Source organism: Cricetulus griseus, chromosome X (genome assembly GCF_003668045.3).
Source record: "Cricetulus griseus strain 17A/GY chromosome X, alternate assembly CriGri-PICRH-1.0, whole genome shotgun sequence".
NCBI classification, from domain to species: domain Eukaryota; kingdom Metazoa; phylum Chordata; class Mammalia; order Rodentia; family Cricetidae; genus Cricetulus; species Cricetulus griseus.
This window is the reverse complement of record NC_048604.1, coordinates 30,646,545-30,664,564: the sequence shown is the minus strand read 5'-3', so window position 1 is coordinate 30,664,564 and position 18,020 is coordinate 30,646,545. Positions and strand designations below refer to the sequence as shown.

General features: G+C 37.5%; 1 protein-coding gene across 3 annotated transcripts in view; it reads left to right on the top strand.

Moving 5' to 3' along the window:
- Positions 1 to 18,020, top strand: part of Wdr44 (WD repeat domain 44) — a 93,212-nt gene that overhangs the window by 30,462 nt on the left and 44,730 nt on the right. For all 3 annotated transcript variants that reach the window (XM_027431945.2, XM_035449982.1, XM_035449983.1), the window contains 4 exons: positions 4,667 to 4,700; positions 11,736 to 11,810; positions 16,166 to 16,805; positions 17,576 to 17,706. In XM_027431945.2, coding sequence (XP_027287746.1) covers positions 4,667 to 4,700; positions 11,736 to 11,810; positions 16,166 to 16,805; positions 17,576 to 17,706 — 880 coding nt within the window. The remainder of the gene's footprint in view (positions 1 to 4,666; positions 4,701 to 11,735; positions 11,811 to 16,165; positions 16,806 to 17,575; positions 17,707 to 18,020) is intronic.

Below are 18,020 nucleotides of genomic sequence, written 5' to 3'. Positions count from 1 at the left end.
AGTTTTTGGCTCCTCATTACTGATAGTTGCCAAAGTACCATGGAAAAATGTGGAGCAATTCAAAGTTGCTAAAGAAACTACCATGCACTGTGTATGTCTTCATGTACTCTGAATCCTCACATCAGTCCAAGGGAAATGTTTTTACCCCTATTTGCAGAGGACAAAACAGCATCTTTAAGAAAATGAATCATTAAATGATTTGATCACACACAGGGTATCATTAAGCAGTGTTCAAGCAAAGTTAGCCTGCCTAAAAGACTATTTTACTATGCCCCTTGTCTTTCAAAAGGAAGTAGTTACTCTGCATAATCTGGAATGTCTCCAATAATGTCAACAACTGGCCAATAACTTAGACATTGAATCAACAGCCAGAAACCTATTATATATAAGAGCTAAGATATCTTCTTTTCTAGGGGATGCAGCCAGCCAAAGAACCTGGCCAAATTTCTCCAGGTGTAAGGAACCTGAGATGAACAAAATTTCCTCCCTTCTCTACTTCATATGGGGTTTAGTATTTTTTTGTTTTGTTTTTAAACAATTTAACTCTTGCTTTTAGACTTCTATTGCAGATCTGCACTTCCCCTTTGATATCTTTCAGAATTTGAGGTTCATGGAATTTTTTTTGTTGTTTGTTTTGTTTTGTTTTTCAAGACAGGGTTTCTCTGTGTAGCTTTGTAGACCAGGCTGGCCTTGAACTCATAGAGATATGCCTGCCTCTGCCTCCCGGGTGCTGGGATTAAAGGCGTGTGTCAGCACCGCCCAGCTGAGGTTCATGGAAATTTGAGTTTTTTAAGGTCTTTGTTTTTGTTTGGATTGTATTTGTTTGTTTTAAACATTCATTTATATAGAATTGATCTTTATTTATTTCTTTGGAATTAGAATAGCCTTTGTTCTAACAAACTTTTTGTTGTTGTTGTTTTGGGGGTGGAAAGGGTTTATTTAGCTGACACTTCCACATTGTAGCCCATCATTGAAGGAAGCCAGGACAGGAATGCAACTCTGCACCAACTCTTTCTATATTCAGGATTTTATTACACAGCTATATAGATTAGACTAGAGAACTAAATGATTGTCAACATACCAAGTGTAGCATGAATAATAAAAACTCAGAGACAGGGGCTGGAAAGATGGCTTAGTGGTTAAGAGCTCTGGCTGCTCTTCCTGAGGACCTGGGTTCAATTCCCAGCTCCCACAGTAACTGTACCAGTAACTACTGTCTGTACCTCCAGTTTCAGGGGCTCTGACACCCTCATACAGACATACATGCTGGCAAAACACCAATACACATAAAATAAAAATAAATAAATAAATTATATTTTTTTAAAAACCCAAAGACAGATATTGGGGTTAAAGCTGAAGATCAGAGAAGCAAAGCTGCCAGCCACTATAGAGTGCTCAGACCGAAGGGGTGATCCACCAAACCTCAGGCTGCACTGAGATCTACCAAACCTCAGACTCCCTGAGACTGCCCTGAGCTCCTCCTGCCTTATATTCCTCTCTAGTTAGGGATTAAAGGTGTGTCATCCCAAGTGCTGGGATCAAAGGTGTGAGCTCTGTTTCTCTTTTAGGCTGATGCATGTAGCCCAACGTGGCCTTGAACTCACAGAGACCCATCTGTCTCTTTCTCCTGAGTGCTGGTAAAGGTGTGCACCACCACTGCCTGGCCTCTATGGCTTTGGCTAGTTTTGCACTCTGATCTTCAGGCAAGCTTTATTAGATCATAAACTGTGTATCATCACACCAAACATATAATCCCAGAACTCAGGAGACTGAGACAAGAAAATCTGAGTTTGGACTATGTATCCAGTCCCTGCCTTAACAAATGAAATCTGTTTTCATTTCTGGGAATTTTCCTTTGTTAATATAAATATATATTGACCCAAACCACTGTTAGTAAACTGGGAATTATTTATGATAGTTAATTTTGTGTTTTTGAGCCACCTTAGAAAAGCTAACTACAATTGTCTAATTCATCTTCTTATCTCTAGTACTAGGACATAGTGGCATTCCAGAAATGTTTGTTCAGTGAAAGGATTGAGTGTTCTTTGAAAGTAATTTTGTTTCCCACCAAATTTTAAGTAGATAATGAGGATTCCTGTAACAACATCATACCAAATTTGACATATAAATAGTATGGTAGTTTGGTTCTTGTAAATATGACTTTGAGGAAAAGTCACCCAGTCTCTTAAACTGTTTTTCTTTCTCTATAAAAACAGTGATTAAATGATTTTTGTTTGAAGCTGCCTTTCAATCTAAAGTTATATCATCTGATAATTGCATTTCATTTTTTTTAAAATCTAGGATTGGTGTATTAATTATTTACTGTTGCTGTGTGTCCCTGAGGTAAAAATAATGAGTGGCCATAAATGTGTTCTCTCGATTATGCTTTCAAGCAAATATTAAACTGTTCTTACTTGGAAAAAACAAAAAGGTGAGGAAGGAATCATTAAAAAATGAGTGAGAAATTATTGTATTTAACATGGGGGAGGGCCTAGGTCCTGCCCCAAATGATGTGACAGACTTTGATGTTGGTGGGAGGCATGGGAGGATGGGAGGGAGAGGGAACTGGGATTGATATGTAAAATAAGATTGTTTCTAATGTAAATAAAAATTTATAAAAAAATAAAGCAAGGGGTAGGGGAAACATGGGAGGGGTTGGAAAGAAGGAATTTTATCATTATCCGGAATAAATAAAATTTGAAAAGGGAAAATTAGCAAAAGAAATTACTGTATCTAGAGTAGTCTATGTTTAAGGGTAGAATATTTTCATTTATTATTTTTATTGAAAATAGATTCTTTTCTTACATAATAATCCAGATTACAGTTTCCCCTCCCTATATTCTTCCCCACATCCCCTCTCATCCATATCTTCTCCCTTTCTGTCTCTCATTAGAAAAGAACAGATTTATAAGGGAAAATTTAAAATATAACAAAATAAAATATAATAAGATAAAACAAGACTGTCACATTGAAATTGGGCAGGACAGCCAACAGAGGGAAAAGAGCCTAAAAGAAGGCACAAGAATCAGAGAACCACTTGTTTGCACACTCACGATTTCCATAAAAACACTAAACTGGAAGCAGTAATCTATACACACAGGACCTGATACAGACCCATACAGGCCCTGTGCATCTGCTTCAGTCTCTGTGCGTTTCTATGATCTTTGATCATGTTGATTACAGGCCTTGTTCTCCTGTTGCCCTCCATCCCCTCTAGTTCTTTCCGCCTCCTCCGTTGTGGGGGTTCCTTGAGCCCTGAGGGGAAGAATCTAAATGAGACATCTCATTTAGGGCTGAGTGTTCCAAGTTCTCTCACACACTGTGTAATGTCTGACTGTGGGTCTCTATACTGTTCCCATTTGCTGCCACCGTAGGAGGAAGCTTCTCTGATGATGGCTGAACAAGGCACTGATCTGATTATAGCAGAATATCATTAGGAGTTACTTTATCACATGTTTTTATTTTTCTAGACCTGTGGTTTTTGGTTTTACTCCAGATAAGGGTAGAGTTTTGCTTCAGTAGAAAAACTGAAGTCAAAACGAAAATGATTTCTCTCTCCAAAATCAGTATGTATTTGAAAATTTTCAACCATGTTAGAAATCAAGGAAGTGCAACATAAGACAAAAATAATACGTACTTTTGCTTATCAAATTGGCAAATTTTGTAAATGGCACTCATTTTTGATGAAGGCATTAAACTGGCATTCTTAAAGCAGTGAGAGCATAAATTGGTGTGGTTGTTCCAAATGTCAATCTGAAAGTTTTCTGAAAATTTGAAGCTTTTACAATTTTGACCCACAATTTCACATTTAGAAAAATCATTTTGAGGAACTTTATTTTGAAGTTCAACAGTTTCTTATGTACAAAACTCTATATAGTGTATGTATGTGAAGATACTTGGTAAGCTTATTAATAATTGCTTTGGCTTTCTTTCCTGCTCTTTTGTTTTCCACAGTTTCCAGGAACAAAATATGTACCTATTTTTTTAATGCAAGCTTGTCTTGTAGCAAATAAAGCTTGCCTGAAGATCAACATGCAGAGCTAAGCCACACACCTAGTTAAGAGTTAAGCCACTAGTTAGACACACACACACACACACACACACACACACACACACACACACACACACACACACACACACACACACAGAGAGAGAGAGCGCCAATAGTTAGCCACACACGTAAGCAACTAGTTAGCCATAGGGAACAGGCAGTGGTGGCCATACCTTGAATCCCAGCACTCAGGAGACAGAAACAAATGGATTTCTGTGAATTCACGGCCACTGTGGGCTACATGAGAGTGAATCAGCCTAAATGAGAAACTGAGCTAACACTTTTGATCCCAGCACTTGGGATGTCACACCTTTCATCCCACACTAGAGAGGAATATAAGGCATGAGCTCAGTGCAGTCTCAGTGCAATCTGAAGTTTTTGGTGGAGAGCATTGCAATTTGCAGTCATGCTGAGGACAGGATCATTCCCTTTGGTCTGAGTCTTGGTAGAGGTAAAAACTCTCTAGTGGTTTGGCTGCTTTGCTTTTTTGATCTTCAACTTGAACCCCAGTATCTGTCTCTGTTTTTTATTACTTGTGCTACATTGTCTTTATTAATATGTAGAAGAAGTCTTTCTTATTTCTTCTATCTAATACCTTCTTTTGTTTCTGAACAGGTCTCCAGGAAAAGTTGCACTATCATCAGCCAAGGTGAGTTGTGTTTTCTCAAATGTTTTGGTATTTGTCACCTTCTTGCTACTGCCTTTTTAAAGTTATTTTTTCTTCAGGAACATTGTCATACTCTGATTTACCAATTGTTTAGATAATCCATAAATATCTATGTGAATATTGTGTTACAAGAACAGATCTATATATAGTTTTTAGATTTTTGTTAATATTTGATTTATAATTTAAAAATAAAAGAACACTAAAAAGGACCAAGTATAAACTTAGTGGTAGAGTATTTACCTATTTCAGACCCTAGTATTTTAAAGAAAAAATATAGAATAACCAAAACACTTGTATGCTTCTTATGGACACATATTTTGACACTATTAGTATAAATAAAAATTAATACTGGTCTTTTTTATAAACAAAGAGATTTTCTGTTGTGAAAGTATATCATTGGTAGCCTTTTTTGTTTGTTTTTGTCATGCCAGGAATCAAACCTGGAGCCTAGCACATGCTAGGTAAGTGCTCCATCATTGAGCTACATCCTAGCCCCTAAAAGATACCCATTTTAAATAAGTATTTATATATGTGTATTATATGGTTTTTGTATGTATTATCTTGAACATTCTCTACATTTCAGGTATGTATGCATATATATATATATTTTCATATATATATGTATCTTTTAATGCACATTGGATATATTATAGTATATTTATGTGGTACATTGTACAGAAGTAAAAATGAATTATATACAAACCCAAATGAGTCTAAAACACCACAGAAAAATATATACAATGTGATTCCATTATGTTAAGTTCAAAAGCATACCAAAAAAGAATGTATTGATATAAATATAATCATGAGCTCTCCCTGAGTCCCTTGATTCAATCACCTCAGTACCCCATAAAATTGGGCATGATGACTAGTAGACGGTATTTTCTGTCCTGCCAGCCATCTCCCAAGTAACTACACAGAGACTTATTAATTATAAATGCTCGGCTGATAGCTTAGGCTTGTAGCTAACTAGCTCTTACATCATAACCCATATTTCTTACCTACCATATGATGGTGCCCTTTTTCAGCATGGTATGTTCATCTCCTGCTTCCTCTGCATCTAACTGGTGACCCCACCCTCCTTCTTCCCAGTGTTCTCTCAGTCCAGCTCTCCTACCTAACCTCTTCCTGCCTAGCTATTGGCCAGTTGGATCTTTATGAAACCAATGAGAACAATATCTCTTCACAGTGTACAAAAGGATTATTCCACAGCAATGGCTCATGCCTATAATCCCAGCACTAGAGATGTGGAGGCAGGAGAATAAAAAAATTCAAAGTCATTTTTTGTTTACATAGTGGATTTGAGGCCATCTTGTTCTACATGAGACCCTGTCTCCATCAAACAAAAAGAATGAAAAGGAAACATAAATATGGCCAAACTGGAAAGAAAGCAAAGCAATGATAAATAAAATTTAGGCTATCATTTCTCAGAGGAGAAATCATTAGGGAAAATGAGAATAATTTACAAGAGACTTGAAAGCTTTTCTGTTTTCTTCAACTGGATGCTTAAGAAAGATTCTATTATAATTCTTTCTTGTGTTTTATAAAAAATATTTTGTACTTAATATTTCCATAAAACATGTTTTAAAAATAATACATATAAATGGTTTAAATGTCCATAGAGCAAAAGATACATGGTGAGAAGAGCCTTTCCTCCTATTCCTCACCCTTCCTTCCTAGTCTCCATATCTGGAAGTGATTGCTTTTTATGCTTGGAGGTTTTCAAAGCCACTTGGCTCTAAAGTATTTATAGGTATAACAAATAGGTTTGGAGAATCTACTTCATGCCAGTAATTAAAGACTGTCCTTACTTGACTACAATTAGATAGCAAATGTAATATATGTAGTAAATAAATATGAGATTGGATATTGTTCCCTTTTTACTTTTTTATTTCAAGATAAGTATGGAGTCACAGAAATCTACAAATATAGCATGAAGAAGTCCTGTGTGTCCTTCAGCCAGTTTCCCCAATGGTTGTGACTTAATTATAGGACAGTATCAAAAGCTAGAATTTAGCATTGGTCCAGTGTGAATGTATAATCCTATGTCAGTATTTTGTGTGTGGATGTTTCTGTAACCACCACAACCAAGATGCAGAGCTATGTCATCAACATCTGCCTTGTGCTGCCACTTTATATTTAACATGATACCAACACCTCACATCATCTCCAAATTGGCTTTCCATCTCTGTAATTTTGTCATTTTGAAAGATAATCTATAAATGAAATCACATAGTATGTGTTGCTTTGAAATTAGCAGAAAGCATTGAGATACCTCAGAATTCTATTTATCAGCATTGTGTTCATTTTCATTGCTTAGTATTGTACATACATGTATATTTACTGAGGCTATGGAGTATGTTTTATGTATGAGTGATGTATCTACCACTATCCTTTTTAAAGATTTATTTTTATGTGTGCATCTCTGTGTGTATTTACTACACAGAGGCTAGAATAGGGCATTGAAACCACGGGAGTTAGTGTTATAGACAGCTGTGAGCCAATCAAATATGGGTGCAAATAACTCAACTCAGGTCCTGTGGAAGATCAGGAAGTGCTTTTTACTACCAAGTTCTCTCCAGATCCTCATCTACAAATATCTTTTTTTTCTTTTTATTTACTTATTTAAATTAGAAACAAGCTTGTTTTACATGTCAATCCCAGTTCCCTCTCCCTCCACTCCTCCCCTGCCCTCCACCAACCATCTATCCCAAACCCTTTCTGCTCCCCAGGAAGGGTGAGGCCTTCCATGGGGAATCTTCAAAGTCTGTCATATCATTTGGAGCAGGGCCTAGGCCCTCTCCCATGCATCTAGGCTGAGGGAGTATCCCTATATGTGAGATGGGCTCCAAAAGTCCATTCTTATATTAGGGATAAATACTGATCCACTATTAGAGGCCCCATAGATTGCCGAGGCCTCCTAACTGACATGCATGTTCAGGAGGTCTGGGTCAGTCCTATGCTGGTTTCCCAGCTATCAGTCTGGGGCCCATGAGCTCCCTCTTGTTCAGGTCAGCTGTTTCTGTAGGTTTCTCCAGACTGGCCTTAACCTCTTTGCTCATCACTCCTCCCTCTCTGCAACTGAATTCCAGAGTTCAGCTCATTGTTAAGCTGTGGGTGTCTGTTTCTGTTTCCATTAGCTACTGGATGAAGGCTCTAGGATGATGTATAAGGTAGTCATCAATCTCATTATTAGGAGAAGGGTATTTAAGGTAGCCTCTCCACTATTGTTTAGATTGTTAGTTGCTGTCCTTATAGATCTCTGGACATTTCCCTAGTGCCAGATTTCTCTTTAAACCTATGATGACTCTCTCTATTATGGTATCTCTTTTTTTGATCTCCTCTATTCTTCCCCCAACTCAAACTTCCTGGTCCCTCATGACCTCCTCACCCCTCCTCTTCTCCCCTTCTCATTCTCCCAACTCCCCAGACACAGGGGTGTGTGGGGGGAGAGGTGCCTTGGTCCTGCCTCAACAAGATGATGGGACAGACTTAGTAGATTTCCTAGGGGAGGTCTTACCTTCTCCAAGGAGCAGATGAGAGGAGGGGGAGAATGGAGGTGCGGGAGGAGAGGAAGGAGGGGGAACTGGGATTGAAATCTAAAAAATAATAATAATAAAGTGGTGTGAGAGATAAAGACACCATGTGACAGGGTTCAAGCAGAGGGTTTTTTAATTAGGGAAAAGGATCATAAAGGGGGAAAGGGGAGGGGGAGACCATTCTCCAGGGGCAGGAGCAGTGGGAAAGAGGAAAGAGAGGCAGAGGTACAGGGTGGGAGGAAGACAAAGAGGATGGGAGTTGGGCAGGGCCCTTTTTAAAGGGAACATATTGAATAGGCACAGGTGGTGCTCTTAGTGGCAGCAGCAGAGGGTGTATCTTTTCAGAACCCTAAAGGCATTTAGATGCCTAAATACTAACAATGATAATGGACTGAACTTCTGAAACTAGAAGCGAGCAACCACAATTAATGTTTTCCTTTATAAGAGTTGATGTGGTCATTATGTCTCTGACTTGAGCCTGTGCTCTGTGAATTCATATGTGCATCAGGCCTGTTGTATCTGGAAGACACAATTTTCTTGGTGTCTTCAATCAGCTCTGCTATTTCAGTCTTTCCGCCCCCTCTTCTGCATAGCTCCCTGAGCCCTGAGGGGAAGGGTTTGATGAAGACTTCCCATTTAGGAGTGTTCCAAAACCTTTTACTCTCTTCACATTGTCTAGTTGTGGGTCTGTTAGTTACCATCTACTCCAAGAGGAAGCTTCTCTGATAATGGCTGATATGACTGAGGCACTGATCTATGGGTATAACAAAATTTCATTGGGCATCAGTTTATTGCTATAGCTTTTTTTTTTTAGCAGTACAATAGTATTTTGTTTTCCTCTAGACCCATTCATAGCTGTTAGAGAATGTCAGGCATGGTTTCCATCTTTTGGAGTAGGTCTTAAATTCAGTCAGAGTTGTGGGTTACCCCATGTTTGTGCCACTATTGTACAGCATATCTTGCAGTCAGGTCACCATTGTAGATCACAAGTTTTGTAACTGGTTGCCTTTTTCCTGGTAGCATGCAGAGTACCATAAGCACTAGTCAGTAGGGGTGAAGGCGCTAGGTAGGCACCAGCTTGATTTCTCTGTGTTCACTGAGATTTGTAAGTACTGTCTTCAGCAATAGGGTCTTACCATCAGTTTGTGGAATGCAGCCAATAGCCTTGGCAGTAGCCAATGTTTGGGGCCTTCTTTGGCCAATGACTCAACTAGATATAGCCCACTCCTGGTGTTGGTGGTATTACTTGGCAATGAAAGATATCTAGTCAGGGCACTGTTTCTATATGACCTTTAGTGTTAATTGTCCCTTCCCATATTCTCTCTCTTACCTGTCTCTTACATTCTCTTCCCTGTTTAATCCTCCTATTCCAGTCTCCCATGTCTCTCCACTAACATACACACATACATATACACATACACATAAAAGCAAATGAGTGTGATTTTTAAACGATGGCCAGGCAAGCCTTTATGACAAAAATGTCACTTGAACCCTAATAGCAAGGGTTCACTGAACTGTAGGTATTGGGGGGCGGTGAGAAGTACATGAGCTATCAAGTGTGTAGGAGAGACCATATCATGTTAAACCCTTGGGGGCTGTGGGAGAGTTTAGATTTTACCTAATACTTAAGATTCCATGGGAGAGTAATGATCCTTTATCAGATTCTATTATAAAATTAATACTATTCCCCAAATATTAAAGAGGAATCCAAAGAAACAAATTTGATATTGAAAATGTTTCAAGGCTATAAAAATTTCAGTAGAATATTGACTTAATTATACTAATCAGTAGTAATCTTCAGCAAAACTTCATCATGGAATTAATATTCATACAAATAATTCTGATACTCATATAAGTATCTTAATACATATAATCTAATATGCCTTATATCATTTGTCTATGAAAGTTATTATAGCAGACTTCCTCTAATAGGCTCTGTGATGTATAAGAATTATGAATTGATACTCCTTTATATCAATAGTAGCGTTCAAATTGCTGTACTTTTATGAATGTAAAAAGCAAATTTGCAAATTCACAACACTATTATTTTACTCTAATTTTTCTAGCAGCAATGCAGTATGCATGTCTGCCTTTATAACAAACATACAAATGTATACATAGGTTTATATGTATTTTGGTGGGTTTAATGTTTTCCATCTTTTAGTGTTTTGAGAAACTTAATTTAACTTCTGGTTTAATCTTGTTTCTTTTTGTTTTGGGGGGTTTGTTTTTTTGGGGGGGGTTTGAGACGGCTTCTGTGTAGTTCTGTAGACCAGGCTGGCCTTGAACTCACAGAGATCTGCCTGCCTCTGCCTCCCAAGTGCTGGGATTAAAAGCGTGCATCACCACTGCCCAGCTATTTTGCTTCTTTTTATCTAAAGCATATAGAATTTAAAAATATTCTCAGAATATGTTTTTCTGTATCATGAGATTTTTATTTTTATATATTTATAGAATAATACTTTTGGAAAGTTTTTAACATCTGTTTATGTAATATGTGTAGGTGTTTTGCCTGTGTGTATGTCTGTGTGTCACTTGCATGTCTGGTGTCAGCAGAGGCCAGAAGAAGGCATTAGAATCCCCTAAAACTGAAGTCTCAGAGTATTGTGTTGTGAGTCACCATTTGGGTTCTAGGAATTGAACTTATGTCCTCTGGAAGGCCAGCCTGGGGCACTTAATCACTGAGCCATCTCTCTAGCCCCAGGGAAAATATTTTTGATCCTTTGTTTTCTAGCTACTAAGATACCCAGAGTTCTTATCGTCTATTAAATGCTTTAAGTTAAAAATTATTATTATTGGGGGCACATGCATGCTAAGGCTCAACTCTGGAGATCAGAGGGCAACTTGTAGGAATTGGTTCTTTCCTTCCATGCTGTGTGTTCCAGGAACTGAACTCAGGTGGTCAGACTTGTAACAAGCACTTTTACCTTCTGAGCCATCTCACCAGCCCTCTATTAGCTATTTAATGTTTAAAAGATAAGCTCAGGGGTCTGGATAGATGGTTCAAAATTAAGATAATTTCCTGCTCTTTCAGAAGACCCAGGTTTGGTTCCCAGAACCCACGTGGCAGCTCATAACTATTTGCAACCCCAATTCCAGGGGATCCAGTGCCTTCTAGCCTCTACAGCCATCCAAATTGTGTTCATACATGTACCCAGGCAGAATACCCATACATATAAAAATAAAAATAAATCTTCTTTGCTGAAAGTTAGGCTCAGTTTTTCACATTTAAAAGGAAAAAAATACAAATTTGCTGATGTTTATTTTTGTAAATCAAAGTGTCATGGTTGGCATAATACTGTTGGTTTCTCTTGTTTCTTTGCTTTGTTTAGTATTATTATTTTCTTGTTTTAGCTTTTAAGCACAATCTCATGTGTTCTTTGATTTATGAATGCTATATTTCCCCTTTTGCACCCCTTTTGAGGAGACTTTTAAATAAAAGCCATCATTTGGTCTGTTTCTTTCTTTCTTTAAACAGGAAACAGAGAATACGGCATACAAAGCTGAAAAGGAGTCCTCTGTACAAGAACTGAGACAAGATGTATCTAAAAAGGTTGGAAAGATAAAATGTCAACTTCAGTTTATAGAGGATATCAAATTTATATGATGCATTTAAATAGAATGTTTTCTCTATTGTTTCAGCATATTGTTCTGTACATACTAATCGTTTTAGCAAATGTTTTTTTGCATCAACAGCTTTATGGTAGAAGGCACATTGGGCTTTTTAGAAGTCATGTCATCATCTACTTGGTAGTTTATCCTTGAAACAGTTCTCTGTTTGTTTAATATGGCTAAGTGCTATGGCACAGGCCTTTATTCTCAGCAGTTAGAAGGCAGGAGAACATGATGTATATAGTGAGTTCCAGGTCAGCCAGGGTTACAAAGGGAGATTCTGTCTCAAAAATCAAAACAATAACACCAGCAGCAAAATACAATTGTATATATTGGTTTACAAGTTCCTAATCTTGACTTTACTATTAAAAGTTACACGTTCTGAGCCAGGCATAGTGTTGCACACCTTTAATCCCAGCACTTGGAGTCAGAGGCAGGTAGTTCTGTATGAATTTGAGGCCAGCCTGGTTTACTTAGCGAGTTCCAGGACAGCCAGGGCTATATAGTGAGACTCTATCTTAAAACATTAATAACAAAAATAGAATTTACAGATACTGAAAGGCTTATTGTAGCAAATTACGATATCTTAGGAAGTCCTTACACTGATAGAGTCCTTGGTGCCTTTTAAATAATCAGTGATGTGAAGCTCCAGAAGTTAGCTCACAAGAAGAGAGACTGAATGCAAGATACATATTTTGTGCCTGGGGCTGGCATGGTATCTCAGTGGGCAAAACACTTGCTGTTTAAGCTTGGAGGACCTGAGTTCAAATCCCCAGAATTTATGTACACAAAAAGCTAGTCATGACCATGTGTGTTTGTGTTTGGAAGTGCAGGAATGGATATAGGTTTACCCCAACAGGAGTTTCCTGGCCTTGTAAGCCAGGAGGCTAACCAGGTTCAGTGACAAACCCCGTCTCAAAGGAATAAGGTAGATAGCATTGAGGAAGACACAGGGTATTCTTATCTAGCCTCTGCATGTAGTACTCACATATACAATTTAAAAAATGAGCATTGTAAAATGGACTATTTGTAATATCAGCATAAATTCCAAGGAAAAAGATATTTATATTCATTTACTTTATACAAATTTTGAGTATCTTCTGGGCCATGAGCACTGTGCTAGCCAGAAGTTTCTACAGCCCAGCAAAACAGCTCATTCTCTACCTCAGCTTCTCCAACAGTAACACTCCTCACATTCATTGTTGTGAAGAGAAGCAGCAACTATTGTGTGCACTGTAGGATTTTTCTACCTACCTGAACACCAATAGCATTGTTTCCACCCTTTAGTCATAACAACCAAAGATGTCTCTGTATCTGGAATGGATTTGTGGCAAATTTGCTGTCAGTGGAGAATGCTATTCTACCCTTATAAAATTTATAAATATAACAAACTATGAAATTTAATATTGGTCATACCTTTCACTATAAAAGAGAAAAACACCTTTAGGGAGAAGAGGTGTTCTTTGTGTTAGCATATAGAGAAGAATTGTTTTTAAAAATAGGAAAAAACTCACAATTCTACAGTGGAACAGATTCTTTGTTTTTTATTTTTTTTTCGTCATTCATTCTTGGTTCTCAACCATTTGTATATATTTATTTCTTGCCAATTACAATGTAGGTAGAATTTTATATTCTACATTTTATTCTTACCATGTTTATATGTCCTTCATATTTCATCATTACTATGCTTCCTCTAAACATTTTAAAACATATTTAGCCATTTTTATTGTTGAAACTTGTTCTTTTTACTGTATTTCTCCCTTCCTCCTCCTTTAGCCACTCAAATGCTAGGATTACTGGCATTCATCACTACCCCAGTTTGTAATTACCCCCCTTTAAAAATCAGTTACTTACTTACAATTTATCCTGTCTATAGTTAATACCCAAAAGGTGATTTGAAGAAGAGTTTAAGTAGAAACTGAAAAAGTAGTAAGAAAATTCTGTGGGACATAAAGTGAGGCTTAATACTCTTTTAAAGTTCTAGCCCTTTAAGATTAATTAAGTATTAATTGTTGAAGACCATAGGCATATAATACTAACTACCCTGCTCAGAAGTATCTTACATTTTAGTAGAGGAATTTGATTAAGCATAACCAGACATGGTGGCACAAACTTCTAACCTCTGCACTTGGGTTGTAGAGGCAAAAGAATCAGAAAAACTCAGGGTCATACTCAACTACATCAGGAGTTTGAAGCCAGCCTGCATACAACCATATGTCAAAAAGAAAATAAGGAATGTAGATTAAAATAAATGTAATAAATGTTACATTAATTTTATAAAATATAAAAATACAAGGAGAAACGCTCTCTTATTTGACAGTAGGAACGGAGATAATGTTATGGGAAAAGTATATGTGAACTGATTTGTGGTGAATAGATAAAATTTTGGCAGGCAGAGATTAAGAGGAAGGACATTCCCAGTGGCTTAGGGCTGGGGAATGTGCAGTGTTTGGAGGTGAGTCTAATAAGTCCAAGTTATGAGAATGCCTATGACGTACTAAACTATCTGGGTTTCATTTTACAATCACTAAGAAAGCAGCATGCTTTGATGTAAAAAGTACAACAGCACCATCATATCTTTGCTGCTTTTAGTTCTACTTTCTTTTTTCCCCTTTTCCTTGCTTCCAAATCCATAAAAAATTGACAAGAATTAGGCACCATAAATAGGTATGGAAGGCATCTATCATCAACAGACTGAAAAATGTGTATTGCTAACCAGGAACTATACCCTATATATGTACTCTATGTCTTTGCTTTTTAGTCATTTTTTTTAAGTTAGTTCTTTGAGAATTGCATATGTGTTTTGAAAACATTCACCCTTCCCCCAGCTCCTCCCAAATGCACCCCTTTCCCTTCCCATCAAACTTTGTGTCTTTAAAAAAAGGAAAAAAAATCAAATCCTATTTGTGTTGCCCATATATTCTTGGATGTATGGTCTTCTACTGGAGCACAGTCAACTTACCAGGGGCTACAGTCTTTAAAGACTGACCCGCTCTCTTCACACAGTTGTCAGTTGCCGGAAGCTTCTGGGCTAGGGGTAGAACTTTGTGTCCACAACCTCTCTTCATGTTAGTATTTGTTCAAACTTGAGCTTGCACTGATCTTATATGCACACATTGTTCATTGAGTTGCCCTTCTGCACCCTGAAGTCCGTTTCCTTGTAGTCATTTACTGCCTCTGGCTCTTACACCCTTTCCACTTCCTCTTCCACAGTGATCCCTTTTATTCATTTTCACACCCATTGTTATCTGACTTACCACTAAAGTCACCAATGCTGATTAAATGCCAAATATGATGAACATTGTGGACCGCAGTTAATATTATATGTGGTGAAAACGAGGTACTTTCTAGCACTAAAACTTTCAAGATAAAGAAAAAACTATTACTTGTAATATATTCTGGGACATCAAGGGCCAATCTTACAGAACAGCAATGACAGCCAGTTCTACTAGTATGGAATTGTAAAAAAGCTGTGACATATTCTGTTAACTTACTGGAGCTGGATAATTAAGAAAACAGAATCCAGAGTTGGTAAGGTAGAAGAATGAGTGGATCAGGGAATATAAATGTGTTAGTAATGACTAGACTGGGTAGAGGATATATTTTCTTCTAAATGTTACTTGAAGACATAGACCACCTCTGTGTATTTTTCACTTAGAAGTAAGAAATACGGGGAAAAGGAGCAATGTGGGCTGATGTCAGAGCTCTATTCATAGACCTGCCCTCAGTCTGAGGAATGAAGCCTTATAACTGATTTAAGTGTGTTCGTCTCCTTGCATCTGCTGACTTTTCTGATGTAGTCTTAAGTTTAGATTGACACAAGTTAAATTCTAATCCTGGGTGGATTTTGTTCTCATGTTTTTGTTAACTAGAGACAGCAGGGAGTTATTGCAGCTAGTTTGGCAGAACTATGTAAATAAACTCTTGACATTTGGAATCTTCATGAGAAGACATATGGCTCATCTTACAGGGTTTATTGAACTTTTATGACTATATAATAACACAGATGCCCTACTACAATGGGTAAGCATATAGATTCTGGAAGCAAATTTCAAGGGTTTATGCCACTTTTTTTAAATCACTAACCAACTTGAAAACATTGGGCAAATCACTTGGTCCATGTATGCTTTAGTTTCTTCATTTGTAAAATGAAGATAAAAGGGCAAAACTTCAGATATTTGTGGTAAAGATTAAAATCAGTAAAGTGTTACAGACATTGCCTGTCATATATTGAATTAGCTATTATTTTGTTATTGTAAATAGCTTCATTATTTTTATTTTTTTACCTTTCATTAGATAATTGAAAGTATTATTGAGGAAAGTCAGAAAGTAGTACAATTGGAAGATGACTCTTTGGATTCCAAAGAAAAAGGACTCTTTGATCAGGCTATTGCCAGTACTTCTATGGCTGGCACAAACTTTAGTAACATACCTGGACTATTATCCATACAGCAGGAACTACAACAAGATTCTGAAAAGGCAGACAGTTCAAATCAATTTGAAGAAACCGAATTAGAAACACAAATATGTTTGCCTTCTGATGACACCTGTGAGAAGACAGAGGATCAAACTTCTGATTTAACTGAAGTAAGTTCAGCTGAGAAGCTTGATGTTTCTGAGCTGGAAACTGAAATGTTGAACAAGGAAGCAATGGAAGTCAAAGAAAGTGACGATCTAGATCCTGCCTGCTCAGACTCTTTATCTACTAAAGATTGTGCTGCTGCTGCCGAAGAAGTGGCTCCTGCCAAACCCCCAAGGCACCTTACTCCAGAACCTGATATAGTAGCCAGTACAAAGAAGCCTGTTCCTGCACGCCCACCGCCACCAACGAATTTCCCACCTCCTAGACCCCCACCTCCAGCCCGACCTGCGCCCCCACCAAGAAAAAAGAAAAGTGAACTGGAGTTTGAGGCTTATAAAACACCTGATCTGGATGGCAAGTATTAATTGAGAAATGTTTTGGTTGGGAAACATGAGAGTTGACACTTAACTTTCCTGCTTTGGGTGGGGGAGAGGTAAGATAGGGGCCTTTTATGTCATCCAGGCTACCATGGACCTCCAACATAGGCATTTGCTGATTCTTAGCTAAGTTTTCTGCTTACGTTTCACTTTGTGCTAAAGAAAAACCACTCTGAAGCCGGGCGTTGGTGGCGCACGCCTTTAATCCCAGCACTCGGGAGGCAGAGGCAGGTGGATCTCTGTGACCAGATCTTCGAGACCAGCCTGGTCTACAAGAGCTAGTTCCAGGACAGCCTCCAAAGCCACAGAGAAACCCTATCTCAAAAAACCAAAAAAAAAAAAAAAAAAAAGAAAGAAAGACCACTCTGATAGCTACAATATATAAGTTACTTCTTCAGTAAGTTGACAAAAGTTGAAAGGTATACTAGTCACAAGTTAAAATAATTTTACTCCAGACTTTCCCATTTCTTACCCTCTAAGAATTGGTGTGGCAGTGATAGAAAGAAAATAGGAGTGGAAGACTTAAAACGTCTGAATTCAAATCCTGTATCTTTGAATGTATAAACTGTGTAGTCTTGAAGAAGTTAAATGATTCATTTGAATCAAGGATTTTTTAATAAAGAAAACAAGAATAATAGAAGTCATTGTTCCCAGAAGCTTGTTACAAAAATTAAATAAAGGTTAAATCACTTCTTTATTATTTTTGAATATGTGTGCATGAAATTATTATTTTTATTATCATTGCAGTAGCCAAGGACAACATTCCATCTGATTCTCTCCTTGCTACAAATGTGGCTTCAGAGAGTACTGTTAGAGATTCCCAGCCGTCTCTTGATTTGGCAAGTGCTACAAGTGGAGATAAAATAGTTACTGCCCAGGTTGGTGAATTACTATTATATTTGATACAGGGTTATTCAAACTTTATGCAACTAGCTGGCTTAATGATTGAAGCCTTTTTTTCTTCTCTAGGCCAAATATTTCTTTGTCCCCTATGCCTGACCACCTCACTTCCTTTTCTAGCTTGGCTACTAACTGGTGAGATTAGCTAGCTATTTAGCATCTGATTTTTAAGATGCCCCACAAGGGAAAAGTATCTGCTTTGAAGGTTTTCTGCAAGAATGAAATGTGTTAATGTATGCCAAGTGTGTGGCAGATTATAGGTATTTTTAAAAACAGATGCTTCTATTTTTAA